Source organism: Hyperolius riggenbachi, chromosome 5 (genome assembly GCF_040937935.1).
Source record: "Hyperolius riggenbachi isolate aHypRig1 chromosome 5, aHypRig1.pri, whole genome shotgun sequence".
Lineage (NCBI taxonomy): Eukaryota > Metazoa > Chordata > Amphibia > Anura > Hyperoliidae > Hyperolius > Hyperolius riggenbachi.
The window spans coordinates 388614856-388637225 of record NC_090650.1 but is presented as its reverse complement, the minus strand read 5'-3'; the positions used below and the strand labels follow the sequence as shown (position 1 = coordinate 388637225).

The 22370-nt window shown below is 42.4% G+C and overlaps 1 protein-coding gene across 4 annotated transcripts in view; it reads right to left on the bottom strand.

Moving 5' to 3' along the window:
• The window catches only part of VPS13B (vacuolar protein sorting 13 homolog B), a 1202086-nt gene that overhangs the window by 736179 nt on the left and 443537 nt on the right, over positions 1-22370 (bottom strand). For all 4 annotated transcript variants that reach the window (XM_068237718.1, XM_068237720.1, XM_068237719.1 and 1 more), the window contains exons 20-21: positions 18736-18845; positions 8033-8177 (exon numbers count right to left, since the gene is read on the bottom strand). In XM_068237718.1, the coding sequence (XP_068093819.1) occupies positions 8033-8177; positions 18736-18845 (255 nt within the window). The remainder of the gene's footprint in view (positions 1-8032; positions 8178-18735; positions 18846-22370) is intronic.

Sequence of the window (22370 nt, the reverse complement as noted above, 5' to 3'; positions counted from 1 at the left end):
CAGCACATCAATTTCATGCACAGGAGCTCATACGGGAATTTCATGACTCGCATCCCGATAGACCTTCATTGGCGCGTTCGGAGACCACGCCTCAGGGGAGGGGTAATGTCAGGCATGGACTCACCCCCACCGCCGTCAGCAGCACGAACGCCGCTCTCGGGGCTGACGTCACCGGAACCCCGAACTTCCGGTCTGCCTCAGCTGCCCCCACCGCCGCTCAGCACTCCACCAGCAGGTTGTCCCAGCAGGGCAGGGCGACACGCTCACGCACGGAGCGTCATGCCCTTTATGCCCTGAGAAGGAGGCTCTCATGAGCGGCTCGCTGGGACACTATCCGCCCCTTTCCTGACGTCATCAGGGGGGGTGGGGATTGCTGAAGTGACAGACTGCATTTAAGCAGCAGTCTGTCAGTACTCTGTGTCCGCTGTAGCGATCACATCTGTGCTAGCTCTCGGATCCACAGTATACATATATATTGGTTCAGCCAATATATAAGTACTGGAAGACCATATCATTGTGATTTATCTGTGCCTTTGACCTTTTGCCTGTTCTTGACCTTGCTTATTCCTGATCCTATTGTACCGCTGCCTATCTGATTTCCTGTTGCCAACCTGGCTATTCCCCTCGTTTAATCTCTGATCCTTGTGATTCTGTACCTCGATATATCTGATACTCTGTTGCCGAACCCCGGCTCGTTTCTAGACTCCGCCTCTGCCTCCTGATCCTGTACTTCGATATTTCTGATTCTCTGTTGCCGAATTTTGCTTGTACGACTATCCTCCTCCAGCGGGCCCGTGCCGCTGGACGGAAGTTGCTGCGCTCAGTGGGCCCTCGCCACTGAATAGTGCGCTATTACTGTTGCACCAATCACTACATTCTTTGTTATTTTTATTACCTGACTGTGGGTCCCCTTTTCCACAGCCAGAGAATTGTGTTCCCATTATCTTCTGAGTTGTGCAGTCACTAGCGGAACGTGACAGCTCTCATTTTCTCCTCTCTATTTTTTTTTTCACAAATGTTTCAGCTCGAGTGGACTTAACTTGAGTACAACCTGATGTTAACCTATGGGAGCGAAGACCATGTAGAGTATGGTGCCATGGTCAATGCACACAGATGGTGAAGGGTGGATTTTGGAGGAGGATTCACCATTTCACCATAACAAAAGCTTGACTTTCAGTTTTTCATTTTTAGTTTTCTAGACATCACAATTTCAAACAGAGCAGGAAAATGCAGGTTCTAGATAAACAAAATAAAATGAAAACTGCCTGCTAAGTGTTCCTCAATTTGATAATTTCCTCCAAGAACACAAAGTTTAATGTTTATAGTGCTAGTGGTGATTTATTATTTACAACTGTTGAAAAATTATTTCTGGGAGTACGAACAACTTTTTTTTCTTTAAATTTCTTTTCACACTTGCATTGTATTACTTAATGACATATGCAGATATGCATGGGACCTTTGAACCATATGAACTGAGAGTGAAATGGTAACAGCTCTGAAACCAAATAGCACCTGGCTCTGTATTTAGAAAATGTGTCTACATCTGAAAATGTCTTCGGTATACTTGAGAATGGGGTATGTATGTTTTTCAAACATTCACCTAGACTATTAACTAAAATACCGTATATACTCGCATATAAGCCGACCCGCATATAAGCCGACCCCCCAACTTTTACCTCAGAAATCAGGAATAAGGCATTGACTCGCATATAAGCCTCCTCCCCAGTATAGGGTAAATAGTCAAGGGGCACAGCATAAATAGCCAGATGATGTAAATAGCAGGGGAACAGATGCCATAAGGCAAAGTTATGATGCAGGCTCAGGTAGTAAAGATCCTCCTGATACATAGAGAGGGCAGCCGCTTTTAATCAGTCATTGCCTGTTTGGGGAAGTATTTATTTTGAACTCCTAGCTAATCTTTCTGCAGCTCTTCACCTTAATTAATCAGGACAGTGTAAATAGTGAGAGAAGCATGCCTTGCAGCACTGGTACCCCTGCTGTGTTCTGTGTCAGTGTCTATGCCAGGCAGCCCCCCTTGCAACATGGTGTGGGGTGTGGAGCGCGTCAGACAACTGACCTGTGTCATGTGTGGCTACAGTGGAGCAGAGTGGGGAGAGAAGCATGCCATGCGGTGCTGTGGATCCCGTGCCCTGTGTCTGCCCTTGCAACATGATGTGTGGCATGTGACAATAGGATAACTGACCCGTGTCCCCGTTGTGACAGAAGCAGAGATAGAAGCATACCGTGTGTACTGGGGATCCCCACTGTGCTCGGTGTGTGGGGCAATAGGATGACTGACCTGTGTCCCCGTTGTGATGGTTGCGGTGGAGAGAGCAATGGAGTGCCGAGAATCCCTCTTTAGTTTCTCCGTGCGTCTCTGTTATTGTGCCTCAAGACGCCACTAGATGGCGTCATAGATATGAGACACGGCCAGCCCATCAGAGAGGTACGGGGATCCCTGCGAAACACGTGATATTGTTGCTCTCAGCTCCGCTCCAGCGACAATGGGGGGACACTGGTCAGCCGTCCTATTGCTACATGCTCCACATTCTATCACGAGGGGGCGAGCACAGACACCCAACACAGCGGGGTTCCGTAGTGCGCACGGTATGCTTCAATCCCTGCTCCTGCCAACGGGGACACAGGTCAGTTATCTCATTGCCGCAATCGGGCACAGATACAGGGCACAGAGTTCCGTAGTGCGCACGGTATGCTTCAATTCCCACCTCCTGCCGCAACGAGGACACAGGTCAGTTATCCTATAGCTGCACACTCAACATCATGTTGCGAGGGGGGCAGGCACAGACACAGGGCACAGTGGGGATCCCCAGTGCGCACAACATGCTTCTCTCTCCACTCTGCTCTAGTGTAGCAACAGCATGCCCGCGGGACAGTTATTATTACTGCAGACGCCATCTGCGGGCAAGGAAACAGCTGGGATGTGTGGACCAAGTACATGACTCGCATATATGCCGAAGAGGGGACTTTTGAGCACATTTTTTGGGGTCAAAAATTCGGCTTATATGCGAGTATATACGGTAACTTAGTCATGTGATACTGTACGGCTGCAATTTTTTGAACACTAGAAGCTCAGAGCAAGCATAGAGGTTTATAGATCTATTCACTTACTAACAAAATTGTATTTGTTTTTTTTTTATATCTAAAACTAATTTTGTTTATAGTAAAAGTCAATAAAAACAACAAATAAAAACAATATAAAATAAAGAAAGTTATTATTACTAGTTATTATTTAGTTATTAAGTATTAGTTATTTAAAGTTACTATTTTAAACATTTTAAAAACCACATTCTTAAAGAGTAAAATAAATAATAACCCCCCCCCCCCCAAAAAAAAAAATTAAATATGTTTTCAAAAAGCCAAAAATTTGCCTTAAAGAGACTCTGTAACAACGTTTTCAGCCTTAGTTCTTCTATCCTATAAGTTCCTTTGCCTGTTCTAATGTGCTCTGGCTTACTGCAGCTTTTCCTAATTGTACAGTGGCTGTGTTATCTCTGTTATATGATCTAATCTGTTTTCTTCTGTTGGCTCTGGCTGGAATGTGTGGAATGTGAAGGGCTGCTTGTGATTGGATAGAAGCGATACACACCCTCTGCAGGCCCCCTGCAGGCTCTGTATGACTCACACAATCTGCTTATGTGAGCCTATCACAAGCTGGTTAGTTTGTTTGTAAACACTGCCTAAAACTGGCATTTACAAGCCAGGATTGCAGCAGAGAGTGGCAGAAACAGCACAGAGGGGCCCAGGAGAACATAATGAATAGAATGATATGCTTTTTGCTGTAAAAATTTTAGTACAGAGTACAGATTCTCTTTAAAGTGAACCAGAGATGAAGCACCCTCATGTATTTTACTATATATCAGAGGGAACATTAGAGAAAACACCTACCCTGCTCTCGGTTTCATTTATAACTGCTCAGCTTGCTCCTTATCAGCCCTGATAAAATCCCGACTGAGCATTCAGTCTGGCTTTGCTCAGAAATAATTATAGCTGAGTGTCTTTTCTGCTGTTTTTTAAGCCCAAGCCTGCCCCCTTGTGGCTCTGCTATAATGACGCAGCTATAAAGATTTCTGAGCAAAGCCAGACTGAATTCTCATTCGGGGATTTTTTCCAGGGCTAATAAGAAGCAAGCTTAGAAGATAAGAATGAAACAGAGAGCAGGGGAGGTGTTTTCTCTAATGTTCCCACTGATATATATGGTAAAATACAGTCCACCCCTACCTCCTTTTTAAACATTATTTTAAAACGAGTTGATCTAGTTTTGCTGCCTCTGTTCCAACATTTATCGTATTGTGAAGTCAACCCTTGGTGGAGGAGTGCTACTCCTTTTTCCTATCTGCAGAGAATGACTTCTTAAAGTGAACCTAAAGCCACGGGGAAAAAAATTAGATGCACTCACCTGGGGCTTCCCTCAGTCCCCTGCAGCCGATCGGTGCCCTCGCCGTGCCTCTGCGATGCTTCTGCAGGAGGCTGCAATAGCAGCATAGGGGGCAATATACAGGCTGGGAACGCGAACAATCACTCGCGTTCCCATGCCTGTCGGCCGGTGACAGCCAAACCGGAAGTGTTCGCCGGCGGGTGCGTAAGCATTGCAGAGCCACGGCGAGGGCACCGATCGGCTGCAGGGGGCTGAGGGAAGCCCCAGGTGAGTTAATCTCATTTTTTTCCCGTGGCTTTAGGTTCACTTTAACTTGAGTGGGGTCAGTTCCTAATTCTTCCCACCTGCATTTACAGTGGTAACCCACATTTGTGAGTATAACACTATACTGTGCACACATTCCATTATATCTGCTACACACCCTGCTACACAATATTGGGCTCTCGGTGTCCCTTTTTTTGTTTCCCGTGTGAAAGAGGCCTTTCAGAAAGCATATTCCCTGTGCATGAAGCACGACTGAAGAATAATAACATAAATGTCAGTGGTTTCTTCACACACGGGGCCTATTCAAACCACTTCTGCCTCTGTATTTAACAAACTAAAAAATGCAATCACCACCAAAAAAAGAGTGCGAAAGAAAACAAAATACACATTCTTTATAGTGGAAATCACGGTGGGATTTGAAACCAAAACCTATTTAGATGACGTACATCTATACAACCTACAGGAGACCCTTAACAGATTACTCATAATCACTTTTGGTTTTAGCTGTGAAAACGGCCCTATTATATTAGGGAGCCATTATGAAAGGTCATGCATATGTGAGAGCAGCGCGCTAGTCTCAGGGGGTTACAGAACGTGGCTATTTAAATACTTCTGGGAAGATCCCGCTGAGTGTAATTGCCAGCTCTCGCTTCTGATCAGCTGGTGTTTATAGAAGAATATTTTTGGTACAAAGGAAATATTTTAGATCAGCAGGTCTAATGAAATATTTATTTGTACTCATCATGAATTCTAAACAGTGTTCTGTCAGGAAACATTTATCCTGCATTTAATGATGAAGAACTCTGTTCCAGAATATGGTGCTGCACCGCTAAAAGCAACTCCCTTAAAACTGAGGGCTGAGCTTTCTTCTTCCTGTGGTGATATGCACCTTCCTGTACAGCAAGGAACTTGCCAACATCGACAAAGAAAGGAAGTTTCAGTACCATAAATAAAGTTTGTGAATTAAACCACACACAATATACAACAATAAAATGGCTTATAACGACACGGCACAATTCATTTTAAATGCAAAAACATTTGTCATCGTTATGGGGCTTACAGGTACATTTGGCTAAAACTTTTAAAAAAGGGTTTTGAATTCAATACCCCTGCACTTACAACACACACAAAAGTTCACCATCTTTCTTCTGTAATCAATGTGTCCTGAAGTGCACATAAAAGCTGCACAGAGCTGATAAGCAGTGCAGACAAAAATAATAAATAAATAAAGTGTACCTGAGATTAATTAAAAAGAAAAATTATACATACCTGGGGGCTTCCTCCAGTCCCCTTCAGCCTGATCGCTCCCACTCCGCCGTCCTCCACCTCCTGGATCCTCACGGTAACTTTGGCCAGTTCGTGCAGCCGTGTGGGCTCCCCCGTCGCGGTCCCGTGGCCGGGAGTATCCTTTGCCTTCGCAGTAGATGGGGAGCTCGTGGCAAGGCGGCGCATGCGCAGTAAGTACTGACTCCCGAAGTTACTGGAAGCCATAGCGGAGGAACGAGGCAACAGAGGAGGACAGTGAGGGAAATATCAGGCCTCAGAGGACTGGAGGAAGCCCCAGGTATGTATAGATTTTTCCTTATTAATCTTTTACTTTAAAGAGGAACTTTAACCCAGGATTGAACTTCATCCCATTCAGTACCTGATACCCTTTTTCTCCTAAGAAATCTTTACCTATTCTTGATTAGATCATCGGTCTGCAGGCAGAGCAATTGCAATTTGGCCTAATCAGAATCGATCTAGTGGGTTACCACTAATACATTTTTATTGGCAAAGCGCTTTTTGTAGCTGACGGTGATCAAAAACCACTGCCAAAAACGCCTAAATTGTTTGCATTTTATATAGCTGAAAAGAATCTGTGGTAAAAAGGTGCTGTCAAAGTATTTTTTATGTATATGACGTGTACTGACATTGCATAAGATGAACTGAAAACTCAGCATTTCATATTTGAGTTGCTTAGCCACCTACTGTTGTTAATTTCCATTGCTCCTTTTCATTGCTTTTGTTGATAATGCAAATCTCTCAATTAAAATTATTTGACAAATAATTTGTAACATTATTTACAAAAAAAATACAACCAAAAAGAGCCTATTAGGCTGCTGTGGTCAGGATCACTTTGAATAATCAATGCAAAACAGAAATGTGCCTTCTCAAAACAGAAGGTATTTGCAATTAGTCAGTCTGGAGTGACTGTATGATGTCTCCCATAATGCAGCACTGCTGAGCAGCATGGTGGCATAGTGGGCAGCACAGTGGTGTAGTGAATAGCACTATTGCCTTGCAGCACTGGGTCCCCAGTACATATCCCAGCCAGGTCAACATCTGCAAGGAGTTTGTATGTTCTCTGCGTGGGTTTCCTCCGGGCACTCTGGTTTCCTTCCACATCCCAAAAACATACAGATAAGTTAATTGGCTTCATCCCTAAATTGGCCCTTAACTATGATACATGCACTATACTATACAATACATACATAGGCATATGACTGTGATATGCCCTGCGTAGTATGTCGGCGCTATATAAATACTTAAATAAATAAAATAAAAATATGCAGATCATCTTTTGTTGTCCCTGAAAGCTGAACACACCTCCAGAACTACTGGAATACAAATATGTGTCACTTGTTAATTTTACAGAGTGAAAATAATTCAACATGCATACAGACTGTTCTAGACTTGTTGATCCTCATCAGTGTATGGAATGGATTCATGTGGCTCTATGGAGTAGGATTTGAAGCACCCAGAGTTACAGATTACCCAGCAAGCCCATGGTGAACCGGAACCTCCTAGGAATGAGTAAGGGGCTAAAAAGGTCATTTTTAGCCCCTTACATACTTTTAAGGGTTCTAGTTCACTATGAGCCTTCTAGGCAATCTGTAACGTTAAATAAACAAAAGAATCTGATTCGCTGCTCTCAACAACTCCTTTTATGCTCCAGTTTTCTTTGTCCTAGTCATTGTACATCAGTTCACAGTCTACAGAGAGGTTTATGCATAGCATAACTTCAACTTATGTGTTGAATTAAAAATGAAAAAAAAAAAAAAAAGCTTAACAGAAAATCAACTTTTACATGGATCGAAGTTAGGTAAGCATCTAACAAATGTTTTGAGCCCACAGCATAGAAAGCATAGAACCATAGCATACATATGTGCTATTTTATAACAAAATGAGCAAAACAGGAGTAATGTTTAAGCAAAAACAGAACTTGAGTAACATAAATAATAAGAACGGATGGCTTTTAATTATGGAGACATTAAATCTCTAACACAGGGGCTGTTTGTGAAAATCCCAAAACTACCTGAAGCGTGTTTGCACAGCTGACCGACTAAAAGCTCCCGATACGTATTTTTTCAGCTAAAGAAGAGAGCATACCTGTTACAGTTTTTGTTTTGACAGGGCTGCTGGCATACTCAGATGGCTGATTCGATGCCTGCTTTGCCAAAGGCGTGCTGCCAACTGACACCTCATCCTCCTTCTTCCTCGACAGTGGCATAGCGAGAGCGGCGGATCCCAGTGCCTGGGGAAGCAAAGAAGAGAAAACAAACATTTCATTGCCACTCTTCCTTCACAGCAGGTGAATAGTGTAAATGTTACAGTAAGTATTTCACAGGTTCAGCCCTTGTCCTGATCTTTGTTCCAGGGCATTTGAAGTGTACCCATGCTCCACATCAGGGAACAGTTAAGCCTTGTTCCCACTGCAAAACTTGATGCACACTGAAAAACACACACTTTCCATTTTGAGAAAGTACATGACCCCGGGTCACTGAGTTTGTTTGCCAGGAGATGAGAGAAGGAAGGCTTGTTGACTAGACAGGTGAGTGGTGAGTGCCCTCCATTGCAGCTAATACTCTGCAAGGGCCCTGGGGGGGAACAGTATTAGCTGGGGGGCCTGCCACTGACTGTAGACCTTGGGAATGGATACTGTTGTGCCCTTGCCCCCTTTCGACCACAAATTTACCATCCTCTTGAATCTGCAATTTAAAGCTATTACTGCCCAAAATTACGATCGGGTGGCCATGTTGGGGCATCGATCTTTGGCAGATTCTATTGACCTTATCTGGTGGGTAATATCAAATAGTGTATGGGCACCTTCACACTGTAGCACAGTACATGATCCTCTGTATTACCATCAGTTGTCTCACAGAGGCAAGACAAAAAAGGCACAGGAAATTAGGGCGCATAGACAAGACAAGACAAATAACATTTATATTGCGCTTTTCTCCTGGCGGACTCAAATCACCAGAGCTGCAGCCACTAGGACGCGCTCTATAGGCAGTAGCAGTGTTAGGGAGACTTGCCCAAGGTCTCCTACTGAATAGGTGCTGGCTTACTGAACAGGCAGAGCCGAGATTTGAACCCAGGTCTCCTGTGTCAGAGGCAGAGCCCTTAACCATGACACCATCCAGCATAAAATGCCTCCATAGGCTGTAATGTGCATTATGGCTACAGCGGCGCTCAGACATCAACTTTGGACGCAGTCAAAATACGGAGCCCTAATTACTATAAATACAGAGTAATTCAGCTGCAAGCAATAGCTGGCAGCTGAATTAAGTCTTACCCCTGAGACCACGGCAGCCTAGAGGGGGAATAGTAATTAACACCGCCAGGACTTTTTGCAGGAGCAGGGTGAGCAGTTTTTATGGCTTTGCCCTGCGCCCAAATTTACCAGCGCCCTAAATACATAAATGCCACCGAGGCCCTTCCCCCTCTACTCCCATCCTGTTCAGTGCCACCTGAACTAACAAGACAATGGGCATGATTCACAAAGCTTTCTCACCTGTTTTCACCTTATCTATGTTACATGTTTAAGCTCCCAAAGAGCAAAAATATAATATAATTAAGGTAAGAAAAGTAATATTAAAATTAAGTTAAAGAGTACATACATTAAAAAAATTACAGTTTGTTTTAACCCTAAGACATATAAAATCACACACGATAAATAACAATTATAGCAAACAGACATGCTAAGACAGGCTACAGCAGTTCTCCTGTGTCTCCTCTCTGTTACACACTGTGAAGTAAGTAATTTGATCCAGGCAGGTAGAGAGCAGTGGAGGGAGGGGCAGGGGAGGGAGACACAAAGCTGCAGCATTACGAAAAATAAGGAAGTGCTGCCACAGATATAAATGTGAGTCTGTTCTATCCACTATGGTGTACCAGATGTAAACTTTACATGTTCATCTAACTCTACACAGTGCATAGACTACATATATGTATTGCCATTCAGACATAATTTTTATTACTGATTTATAAGTCATACGAGAAGTTTTGTGAATAGAGCCCAATGATCTTTAGCAATAACTATTCATATAAAAAAAAAACCAAAAAAAAAAAACAACCTCTGCTGTATGCAAAATAAACATATATTTAGACACACTCACTGAATAGAAGAGTTACTATGTGGAGTGCCTGAACTAAACTAGCTATAGTGTGTGCTGATCCCTATCAGTCTTGCGTACATGCAATAAAAAAAATGAAGAATGGAAGTGGTGATACCACTCAAACCCCTGGTACTGGACAGTGCTGGATCCTGGAAGCTCTAGTCCAAATGAAGCTATGTGAAGACAAAATGGTCCGCAACTTGTCCACTTGATTAGTGACTTTATTAAGGGACACAATAAAAAATGGGTGCAAATTAATATGACAATATGCGGTTATCCTCGAATCCCAATAGTAGAATATCGAAAATTATTGCTTCAGTTATGCGCTTTTAATTTTTTTTATATTTCTCCCTACATCCCTGTTTGCTCTAACATTTTGGTTTGTTGGGAATTTTTATATCTTTTTCTTTTTTTTTCTTTTAACTTATTTTGCAGAGGCTTGACACGAAGAGAACTGCACATTAGAGATAAAAGTGCATTATCATTTATCAGAGATTACAAGTACATTATGTATGCATTTAACCTACTAAGCACATTTTTACTTAATTTTACTTTAAAACTGCTGAAACTATTTATATTCAAACCAAAAAAAGAGAAGTCTTCTTTGCCTCGCAATGAATCTATATCTTCCTCCACTAGATTATGCACCCTTTGCTCACATCAACAAGATATTTACTCACGTTTACTGAAGGCTCTGCTTATGCTAAGTCTGAACACACTCCCACACTGCAAGCTATTCCATCCGATTTTCAAAGCACGTATTTTTCCAATCGCAAGGCTATCATGATTAACATAGTAATCGTGATGCCCTGTACAGAGTGATGCGATCGGCTTTTAACCCAATTGCAAGCTTAGTAAATGCTGCAGTTTGCCTGCATTTGCAAATAACCACTTAATGACAAGCTGACTTATAAAAACGTCCTGCTAGAGCCTCTTAATGGTTCCAGGACGGTTTCATAGGTCAGACAGTGCTGCTGCCGCTGCACACGTGTGTGCGCGTGCATGTACGCTCCCCCGCGCGTGCATCTGCGCCCACCTGCTTGTGCACGTGCGCCCTCCTGCGTGTGCACGTGTGCCCCCCTGCGCGTGCACATACATGTGAAAATAGTGGGGGGAAAAAACACCATAGAAAAATACACCTTTATTTCCAAATATTATATTGTCACCATACTTTGTACTAGGAACATAATTAAAATCTTGTGACAACCAGAACAAATAGGCAGATAAAATTTGTGAGTTTTATGCACAGTAGCAGTGTTTATATTAAATCTATAGAGGATGAAATTGGAGAAAGTGTATTTTTCATTTTTTCCTTGTTTTTCCCTTTAAAATACATAGAAAAAAAGAATAATTACTGAAAACAAATATCAACCCCAAAAAGCCTAATTGGTGGTGAAAAAATAAGATATAGATCACTTCATTGTGATTAGTAGTGATCACTACTATTGGCAAATTAAAGGTATGAGCACTGAAAGGTGAAAATCGATCTTGTCCGTTAGGGTAAAAACCGCCTTGGGGTGAAGTGGTTAAATTAATATCATAGGAAACGCGGTGTTATGTGATTTGTTATGTGATCTCCCATTGAAAAAAATCTTACCATAGTTTTATTTGCCCCAACAGGATATGCAATCGCTTACTGCAGCCGTAATCGCACTAAAATGTGCGCTGCAAAACATATGAAAATCGCTACCGCAGTGTACCCCAGTTGCGATTTTCAGTGTGGAAAGTCCCCTAAAGATGCAGCTAGAGGAGGATATAGAGCACCACTTCAGCAAAAGATTACATTTTTTAGCTAATTACCAAACTTATTGGCAGTTAATCAATTTAAAGAGGAACTTCAGCCTAAAGAAACATACTGTCCTTAAGTTACATTAGGTATGTTAATTAAAATAGATGGGTAATATAATCTCTTACCCACACTGTTTTAAAAGAACAGGCAAATGTTTGATTTCATGATGGCAGCCATCTTTTTGGTTGAAAGGAGGTGACAGAGAGCATGAGACACAGTTCCAACTGTCCTGTGTCCTGAGCACCTCTCAAACACAGGGTCACTAATGACCAGCCCTTTGAGTATCAATATAGGAGTATTTGGCTCCACATTATTGGACCTAACGGTCAGTAAAAGAAACACAACTTTAATCGTGCCTAACAAGATTCACAAATTAATGTATAAAACCTCTAGTGTGGAGGTCTTGGCTTATCCCCCACAATAAGACATCTAATGTGGTGTAGCTATTCCACATAAAGGTTTAAAACCCTGCTGGTATAGGAGATGGTTGTAGCCACTAGCATTCAATCAGCTGTCATGTAGACTGCTAGCAGATGCTGCCTGTAGTCAGTACAGACCATCACCTACATATACATATCAGGAGGACATATAGAGGAGTGATAGTGCTATTTACACAGTGATTGTACAATGATCTTTAACATGTTTCACCCTACGGCTTTTTCAAAAAGTGCTATACATATATACAATGAGCATAGTGCACCCCCCACCAGCAAAATGTCCCCCAGCAAATAGCCCAAGTCAGAGCTGAGGCACTGTTTGCAGTGCAGGTTTAAATAGACTGAGAGAGAGGACAAGCACACCCACAGGGCGTGGCTACATGCATTAACCATTTCTGTTCAGGTACACATCAGGGTTCTGATGTGTGTGAAGTGATGCGTATCTATGCGCCCTGCAGCCGGCGAGCTTATAAGCTATGAATGTCGACTGCACCTGCGACACATCACAAAGTCAGCTGTAGAGACATACCAAAAGGAGGGGGGGGGGGGGGGGGTTACAACAACCCATGTTATTAGGCATAGCGCTGTTAGTCCGTATAAGACTGTGCTTCAATCCATATGCAAAGTGACAAATAAACGCATGATATGTATCAAACGTATATTCGATTGCTCATCTGAGCACTGCAATGCTGGCATTGCATCCATGCATTACATGCACTTTGGAAATTCAGCATCAGAGCCTCCACATAGATAAGTAGCAGTAACAATTATACACTTGCACCTTGTATCTTAGGGTAGAAGTCACATTGTGACTGACATGACATAACACATCATCTCGAATGATGTCTATCGATTTCCAGGTGAGTATATAGAGTGTATCTAAAGTCTCAACCACTGTGCATTATGTCATTCTGATAGGTGCATAAGGGGATTAGTATCTCAGCATATGCATACGATTGTATCTATCAATCTGCCTACCTTGTTCCCATAGACTGCCAATCTCCATCATTCGATCGGTTACATCCATGCACTATATATACTCTGGAAACTTGACATCAAAGCCTCCACATGAATAGATGGTATTTACATTTGTGCAATTGCACCATACACATTGGGATAGAGATCCCATTGTGACTAACATGAAGAGGAAACACATCACCTCAAGTGGCGTATATCGATTGCCAGATGGGTATATGAGTAGTATCAAGGGTCTCAGCCTCTGTGCATTATGTCAGATAGGTGCATAAAAGGGATTAGCATCTCAGCAAGTGCACACAATTGTATCAATCAGTCTACCTCCCTTACTCCCATAGACTGCCAATCTCCATCTCTCGTTGATTACTCTATATATGGAGATCTCAGTTGCTCATGGATTGAATTTATACTTGCTCAATTGCCCGATTTATTACTGTTAGTAGGTAAGTGTGAACCAGTCAGAGGAAACAAGCCAGATTGAAATCCTCATTCAGTCCGTTTGGAGCAATCGAGTCAAGACGAAAAATCCACCTCGACTCGATTTGGGTTAATTTTTTGTCGAGGTTACCCCCCCTAATGCTTCTTTTCCATTCCTGAATCCCCCAGAACATGATGTCGAACCTGAATCGGTGTGTCGTTCCTGTGTTTTATGTCGCCAATGTGTTCTAATACTCGCTCCTTGAGTGCTCTCGTGGTTTTACCCACATACAAAAGTTCACATTTGCACTTAGCCGCATATACGACCTCCTCTCCCAGTTGCTAGGCAACGTGATTAACAACATAGGAAACCCCATCATGTTCTGCACAGCATCAGGGAAAAAAAGGCCGGGCTTTTTTTCTTTGATGGGTGGAGCTTAGCTAAAAATGATGTTTTGGTACGAAAAAGAAAGTTCTGATGCTGTGAAACTGTTAAAGAAACACCAAGCCTTTTCAGTTCTGCCGAGTATATTTTTAGTCCGGAGGTTTACTTTAACCACTTGCCGACCGCGCACTCATACCGCGCGTCGGCAAAGTGGCAGCTGCAGGACCAGCGACGCAGTATTGCGTCGCCAGCTGCAGGCTGATTAATCAGGAAGCAGCCGCTCGGGCGAGCGGCTGCTTCCTGTCAATTCACGGTGGGGGGCTCCGTGAATAGCCTGCGGGCCGCCGATGGCGGCTCACAGGCTAAATGTAAACACAAGCGGAAATAATCCGCTTTGTTTACATTTGTACGGCGCTGCTGCGCAGCAGCGCCGTAAGGCAGATCGGCGATCCCCGGCCAATCAGCGGCCGGGGATCGCCGCCATGTGACAGGGGACGTCCCGTCACTGGCTGCACAGGACGGATAGCGTCCTGTGCAGCCCTGATCTCCGGGGGGGGGAGCAGGTAGGAGAGGGAGGGGGGAATTTCGCCGCGGAGGGGGGCTTTGAGCTGCCCCCCCCCGCCAGCCACATGCAGGCATGAGAGATCGGACCCCCCCAGCACATCATCCCCCTAGTGGGGGAAAAAGGGGGGTGATCTGATCTCTCTGCCTGCTACATGATCTGTGCTGGGGGCTGCAGAGCCCACCCAGCACAGATCACTCAGCACAGCGCTGGTCCTTAAGGGGGGGTAAAGGGTGGGTCCTCAAGTGGTTAAGCAGTTTTAGAAACATTTGGCCCTCCACCCCTACAAACTTGAAAGCATTGAGACACACCATCAATTTACAAATCATGTTGTAACTCAATGCCATCACATACCGTTTTCACACTTCAGCTCAGCTTCTATTACTATTTTAGGAAACGTTTTAAAGGTTATTCAGAATTGCTCCTCTGCACCCCTTTAGCTGTACAGAATTTAGTTTACTGCAATGAAATATTAATTCTTAAGAGCATAGATCGCACGTATGCGTGGAATCCGGAATGTGTATACTTCATTTGGAAGTAATCACTCAACTTAGCAACAGGTGAAACAGCCATAAAAGGGCAGCCTTCACTTATTCACTCACAAGCATATGGAGAGGTTTAAAGGAAAAATCAAAGTAAACATCTGCTATGTCCGCCTAATGTGTGGTGTTAAAATACTTACAATCTATGAAGATGATTTGATATAGATTTGTAGAGAGACTTTTGAATTTGAATATATTTACAGCTAAATCCAAAGTACACATTGCTTAGTGAATAATTATGTTTACTTTTGGCACTGAGTTGCCAAATTTAAATACAAATAATTTTTATAGGTGTGCTTACCTGAACCTATCCAAATAGATGCAAGTCCCCTGCACCTTCTAGCTCCCTGCTCAGAAATGGGGGTCTTTGGAATCCCACTTCCTGAGAACCACATGTTTACACAAGGCTGTGCCAGCAGCATGCATCAAATGAGGGCACCAGGAAAAGGGCGCGGCATATAGCCAATATTTTAAGATATTGTCTATTACAATTTTTTTTATATCATTTCTTCACCTTTATCTGAGTTACGACAATAAATACTGTATGTTAAAATAAGGGTAATAATATCGCAAAATATTGTCTATAACAATGAAAATGAAAATATATGTACAGGTGTAATAAGCATAGTAAAACATTGGTAAATATTACCAATATTTTACTACAACTAAACCTAATCCTACTCTCACACCGCAGTGCCTAACCCTAAGACTCTCCTCCCCTGGTGGTGCCTAACCCTAAGACCCCCTTTGGTGAAGCCTAACCCTAAGACCCACCTTGGTGGTGCCTAACCCTAAGACCCCCCTTCCTGAGGCCTAACTTTAAAACCCCCTTTCTCCGCTGCAAATAACGTTAATATAAAAAGCGATCAGTTTCTAAGATAATTAAGTTCAAAAATAATAATTTATATTATTAGAATTATCAAAACAAATGTCAACGCGATATTTATCGAAACACTCTTTCCCAAAATAAAAAAATTCGAATTGGATAGGTCCACCACCCGCTATTTATAGGGCACCCAAATTTCTTCTTTGGCGCCCAATAGCTAACATTTCGCATTATTGCCTGTGGGGCGTCCAAAAAGTCCATTAGCCCCAGGCACTCAAATTTCCTGATTCCGTGCCAGCATAGTGTCCGACACAAGGTCCCACCCATCTCTTGCGCACAACACTTTACATGGATGAGGTGGGTAGAAAACTGTGCAGCTGAAGAAACAAATCTATGAAACTTCCATGCTTCAACCTTGTCATGTTCTTTGTCACTGCACCTTACCAACATCTTCAGTCACATTTTCCCTACTGCACTGCTGTATATTGTAGCCTGGTGTCTATTGGCATTCCTACTTTGGGAGTCCTATGGTCAAACCTAATTGACTTACCCACCTGCTTAATTTCAAGAGGACAGAAAGCAACTTGTACTATGATAGAGGTGCTTACATTTTGGTTGGCCTGGACCTAAGGCACTCTTGTGTACAGTCCTGATGAAGCGGGCAAGGTCCTGAGAATCGTGTTGTCCATTTTTAGTGTATTCCAGTCTTACTGGCCTTATTCTTCAGGATAGGTAAGACCAACACTACCTCTCCTTTTTAAACTGTGTTTAAATATTTTATCAATCAAATGTCTGAAATATCTTTTTGTGATTGTTACACCCATTTGGGAGGTTGAGGTATTTTAGCTGGCCTTAGATTACCTTTGAGGAGCGTTACCATCCAGTTCCTGTCTCACAGTACCTGAAAAGCCTGAATGGGGACGGGCACCTCCCTGCAAGCTCTGTTGGTGGTTGCAATCTTGCAACCTACATTTGTGAGTATAAAACTCTTAAAATGCTTTGTTGTAAGTCCAAATAACCATACATACTGCACCATTGGCTCTTGGGCTTCTTTCCTTTTCCTTGTGAATCCCAGATACTTTAGAAACACTGGGAAAACATCTACCCTACAGTAAGATGCACTGAGGCTTGACAAGCATCTGTGACTCATAAAAAAGCCATTATTATTTAGTATTTATATAGCGCTGACATCTTATGCAGCACTTTACAAAGTATATATAGTCTTGTCACTAACTATCCCTCAGAGAAGCTCACAATCTAATCCCTACCATATTCATATGACTACTGTAGTCCAGGGCCAATTTTTAGTGGGAAGTCAATTAACTTATCTGATGTTTTTGGGATATGGGAGGAAACCAGAGTACCAGGGGAAACCCACGTAGACAAAGTACAAACTCCTTGCAGATGTTGACCTGGCTGGTATTCGAACCAGGGACCTAGCGCTGCAAGGCAAGAATGCTATTCACTAAGCCCCCATGTGGACTTTAAATGGCACTTAGCAAAAAAAAAAAAGTTGTGTATGGATTTTTATACTGAAGTAGAGTAACCCAATAAAGCAGACTTAAACTAAGAACTTCATCCCTGCTTTAAAAGATATGAAGTATGATAAAAACCTTTAAAAGAAAAACCAAAAAACCTAAAACATTACTTTGTTACAGCTGATACAAAACCTGCAATACATCCGCAGTGTGTCTATGTCCTGCTTTCATAGAAGCAGACATATTGTTAATATTCTGTGTTTACAAATTAGCTGCTCTGTCATGGCAGAGGAGATTCCTGAGCTGACACAGCTGAGATATCAAATTACAGTGCAGAGAAGAGAAGAGGGGGAATTAGACAGGCTAAACTCACTAAATACTGAGTACATTTCTCTCTGTTTGCCTTCTGTCCTGTGCAAGAGTTCAAGTCCACTTTAACAGACCTTATCTAGGCAGTGGCTGAACAGCGTATTGGTTAATGGTGCCGCCTCTGAACAGAAGACGTTGGGCAAGACTCCTTAACACTACTACTGTCTACAGGGCACACCCTAGTGGCTGCAGCTCTGGCGCTTTGAGTCCATGGAGAAAAACGCAATATACGGTAAATGTTCTGTCTTGTATAAAGATGTGTGCGTTTAGTAGTGGAGGAGCTGTGAATCCTATTTGAATCTGAACACAGCTTATGTTTCTCTAAGGCAACTCTCCTAATCACTTTGGATGCACTGGAGTGTTTTGGGGGATCTTAATACAGGAATCCAGGTCTTTTGCACCTTCTTTTATTAAACATAACTGAAATCAAAGCTTTCAATTCTAGCTAACAGTAAGAAGAAAAAGATGGGGCGAAAAACTTAAGACAAGTGATTCATTCTTTCTCTCAGACACCTCATGAAAACAAAAAAACAAAGTGTGAACATGAAGTCCTGATGGATGGATTATCGGTAGCACGTGAAAACAAGTATATTCCAACATGTACCCAGCAGACAATCCTCGTAACATCGCAACAAAAGGAGAACTTGAGCTTTACTGTCTTTTGTTCTTCTGCCAAGACCAGTATCGTGGAATCGTGTCTAGATACAATCTAGGTGTTGATTTTACTTACACGAAAGCTGCCAAAATATGTTTCCATCCCAGAGTTCTTCTGAAAGCTGTGACTAAGTCAGATTAGGTGTTTAACATAGCTTAGGTGAAAGGCCTAACCTCGTGCCTTGTTAGACACAGCGGAATACAATTGAGAACCTGAGCCCATGATTGCTAGGGAACACCGGCGCACGAACAATCATTACCTGTTGGGTCTGTCTGTCTCCCTTTCGCTGTGGCTGGTACAGAAGCCATGTGTACAGCACCGGGTCCAAATTCACTGCTAAGCCTTGGATGCTTGCCAATAACACGGCACCTACAAAACAAAAAAAGACATCAAGACGTCAAAAATGGGTTCTGATCAAAAAAAGGAAAGTTAGCAACAAAAAATTATACAGAGTTAAAGTGTAGCGAGGTGGAGCAGATGGGACGCAGAGGCATGTTCCCTGCTCCATGCCATGCCTCTATGTCCCCTCCGTGCCACTCTCAGCCGCATATGAGAGGAATCGGCGCAGGAGACTTGGGCGCAGGATTACAGCCTGTATGGCTTATCCTGCTCCTGCACAAATTCCCATTGATGTTAAATACTATTCCCCCTCCAGGCCGCCATGGATGGTGGGGAATGAAATAATTTGGCTTCCAGAAATTGCTGGAGGCCGAATTATAGTGTTTTATAAGTCTTCTGACGGCGCCAACATTACTCACTGCTGCGCCCAAGTCTCCTGCTCTGGAATGAAAGTGTTCGCTCTCAGCCCCCCTGTTCTTCGGTAGACTAGCAGGGGAAGGGGCATACCTTGCAAGAGAGGCACTAATGCAAAGCACCCCCTCTGGCGTTAGGAACGCCCCTTCCCCAGCTATCAATGGCCCAACTCTGCCTCTCCCCCACCCCTTCCACAGCTCTTTCCTGCCTCTCTGCGCACTGTGATGAGAAGCACAAAGCCAGAGCTGCAGCGTAGTGACCCCAGGATCGCGGCCATTTTTTTTTCTGCAACCAAAACTAATGGATTTCTTTATGCAAGGGTGTCGGGGAGCAGTGGTAATTGACACTACCTGATCTGCTAGCATGTTTGTTTTTGGTAAAATGTTGCGGTTTGGGTTCTCTTTAAAAGTATATTTACCTTTTCTGTGAGAATTTTTTCCCCTAATTTGGCTACATACGGTATACTGCAATTTGGCTATCTACAGTGCAAGTAATAACGGCAAACATTTTCAGCTAGATTTAATTATTCAATTCACTTTTGCTAAGTCTTCTAGGAGATAATTTCCCACCTTAAAAATAAAATACCTTTTAATCCACCACCAATCAAGAAAACATTCAAAATAATTTTGATAGTATTTTTTTCCTCTACTTGTTGGTACTTTTTTATTTGCTCAGTGCTAAAAAGTTATTTTAAACAGAAGATGAAAATTATCTCCTAGAAGAAGACTTAGAAGAAAAAGTGAAAAAAAGTGAATTGAATAAGGGCCCATGTGTGTAAATGCAACCTGGGCATAAAGAAAGCTGGAGGTGCAAAGAGTCCACATCATAAAAACAAGCGTATTCTAACAGTATGCTTTTTACAGACTATGTGAACTTTCAAAAAATTGATTATGCCTTGCACAATAACTCACGTTAAAATTTTAATACGAAAGTCATAATTGCAGAAAAATCACACGTGTTAGCGTTTTTCATGCATTTTTCATGATGGTGATAGCCTGAATTTAATGCATCTTCATGAGTCTCTCACACATCTCGTACATATGCCTATATTTAAAGCTTAGTAAAATATTTGTTCCTGACAAGATAAATGTAGCTAGGCCATATGTCACATACGTGGGGAGAGTTAAATATGACATCATCTAAGAGCCATTCTCAACTCTTATGAAGTCATTTGGCACTTTCGCTTGTCATAGTATGAATAGACATATCCAGTAATACTGTGTTGTGGATTTATTGTGGCATAGTCGTATATCTCTGTAAGTTGCCTCACTATTTTGAGAAAGTGCACTTTGCGTTCTAATGTACAGAAGTAAATGAAATGCACATGTCTTATGGATCATGTATTTGTAAGGGGAACTCCAAGTCTGTGTAATGCAAAGACAATATGTAATGATCATTTTAATGTATATCAACATTTGCCATACTAAGTGTTTTTACTTTGCAAAATTCCAACTGGAAAACCACCTTTATTTTAGTATTCTGGTCAGCTTTCCAGAAAGACATGCAGTCAAAGTGGGCAGCACAGGGGCGTAGTGGTTAGAGCTTTCACTCTTAGGGCACTATCTGCACTGAGTTTGTATGTTCTATCCATGCCTCTTTGGGTTTTTTACCGGGGCACTCCGGATTCCTCCCATAGCCTAAAAACCCACAGACAAGTTAAGTAGCTTCCCCCTAAAATTGTCCCTAGACTATGATATATGCACTACATAAATAGACACATGACTATGGTAGAGATTAGATTGTGAGCCCCTCTGAGGGACAGTTACCAGTAAGTGACAAGATTATTCTTTTTACAAAGTCTAGCGCTCAACACAGTAAGTCTTTTCTACGTAATAACAGTCCCAAATAGATCCTTCTCCAATCCAAATCTAATTCAGTATATGAAACAGTCCATAAATGACACAACCAGATTGCGCTCACCAGATATTATTATTATTTATTGTATTTATAAAGCGCCAACATATTACGCAGCGCTGGACATTAGTTTAGGTTACAGACAATATTTAGGGGTGACAAACAGCAATTTGACAATACAGGAATACAAGAAACCCAGATCACACAGCACAGTATGAGTACAAGGTAATGTTTAGTCAGTCACTGGAGGGGAGCATGGAGATTAGGCAAGTTAGGCTCACTCAAATGCATAGCATGGGTGCACAGTAATGGAGGTGCATGATCAGGTAGGACACAAAAGAGGACGACCCTGCCCAAAGGCTTACAATCTAGAGGGAGAGGTAGGGACACGAGAGGTAGGGGACCAGAGTTTAGCTGTGGGTTTAGAGCAATTGTGAGGGGTGGTAGGCCAGAGTGAAAAGTTGAGTTTTGAGGGCCTTCTTGTAGATATGTAGGCTAACTGTATTACAGATTAGCTTATACGCGTTTAGCCCAGCCAATGATATTCCTTCTGTTCCACTCTTCTCCTTAGTCTTCATAAACTCCAGTAAAGACATAAAAGAATATATGGTGTAATACGTTCACACATACCCGGTATTAGAATCACTGCTGGTGTTCCCACACACTCCTCACCAAGCCAGCGAACCCCCCCACTAGGTAATACAAGCCTCTCACCAGATGGCTGACCCAACATAGACCAGCAATAAATGCTTTTCAATCCCAGTTCGGTATCCTCCAATCTTCCTCAGCATAAAATATGTCCGTAAACTCATAATTTCCATTTGTTTAAAACAACTTAGTTAATTTTAGTAGGTTTTAAACAAATGGAAATTATGTGGAAATCATGTTAAGACTACAGACAGGTCTAGAGGCAGTACCGAAATGTCCGCATCACATGATTAAGGGTGGAATTACAAATAACGTCTCCTTAGTGCTAGCAACCAAGTCCCTGATGAGTTGGGCAGAGTCTAGCACGATAGGAGACGCTGGTTGCTTATGGAGTTTTATGTTATGCGCCTGTTTATATGGAGTTTGTAAGTGCACTACTTTTTAATCTTAATATTAATATTAATAAAACAGTATTACCCTACGCGAGTACTCTTGAGTTTAAGGACCACCAGTGATGATTATAATATGTGTGAACGTACTATACCATATATTCTTTTATATTATTACTGGAGTTTATGAAGACTGAGGAGAAGAGTGGAACAGAAGGAATATCACTGGCTGGGCCAAACGCGTATAAGC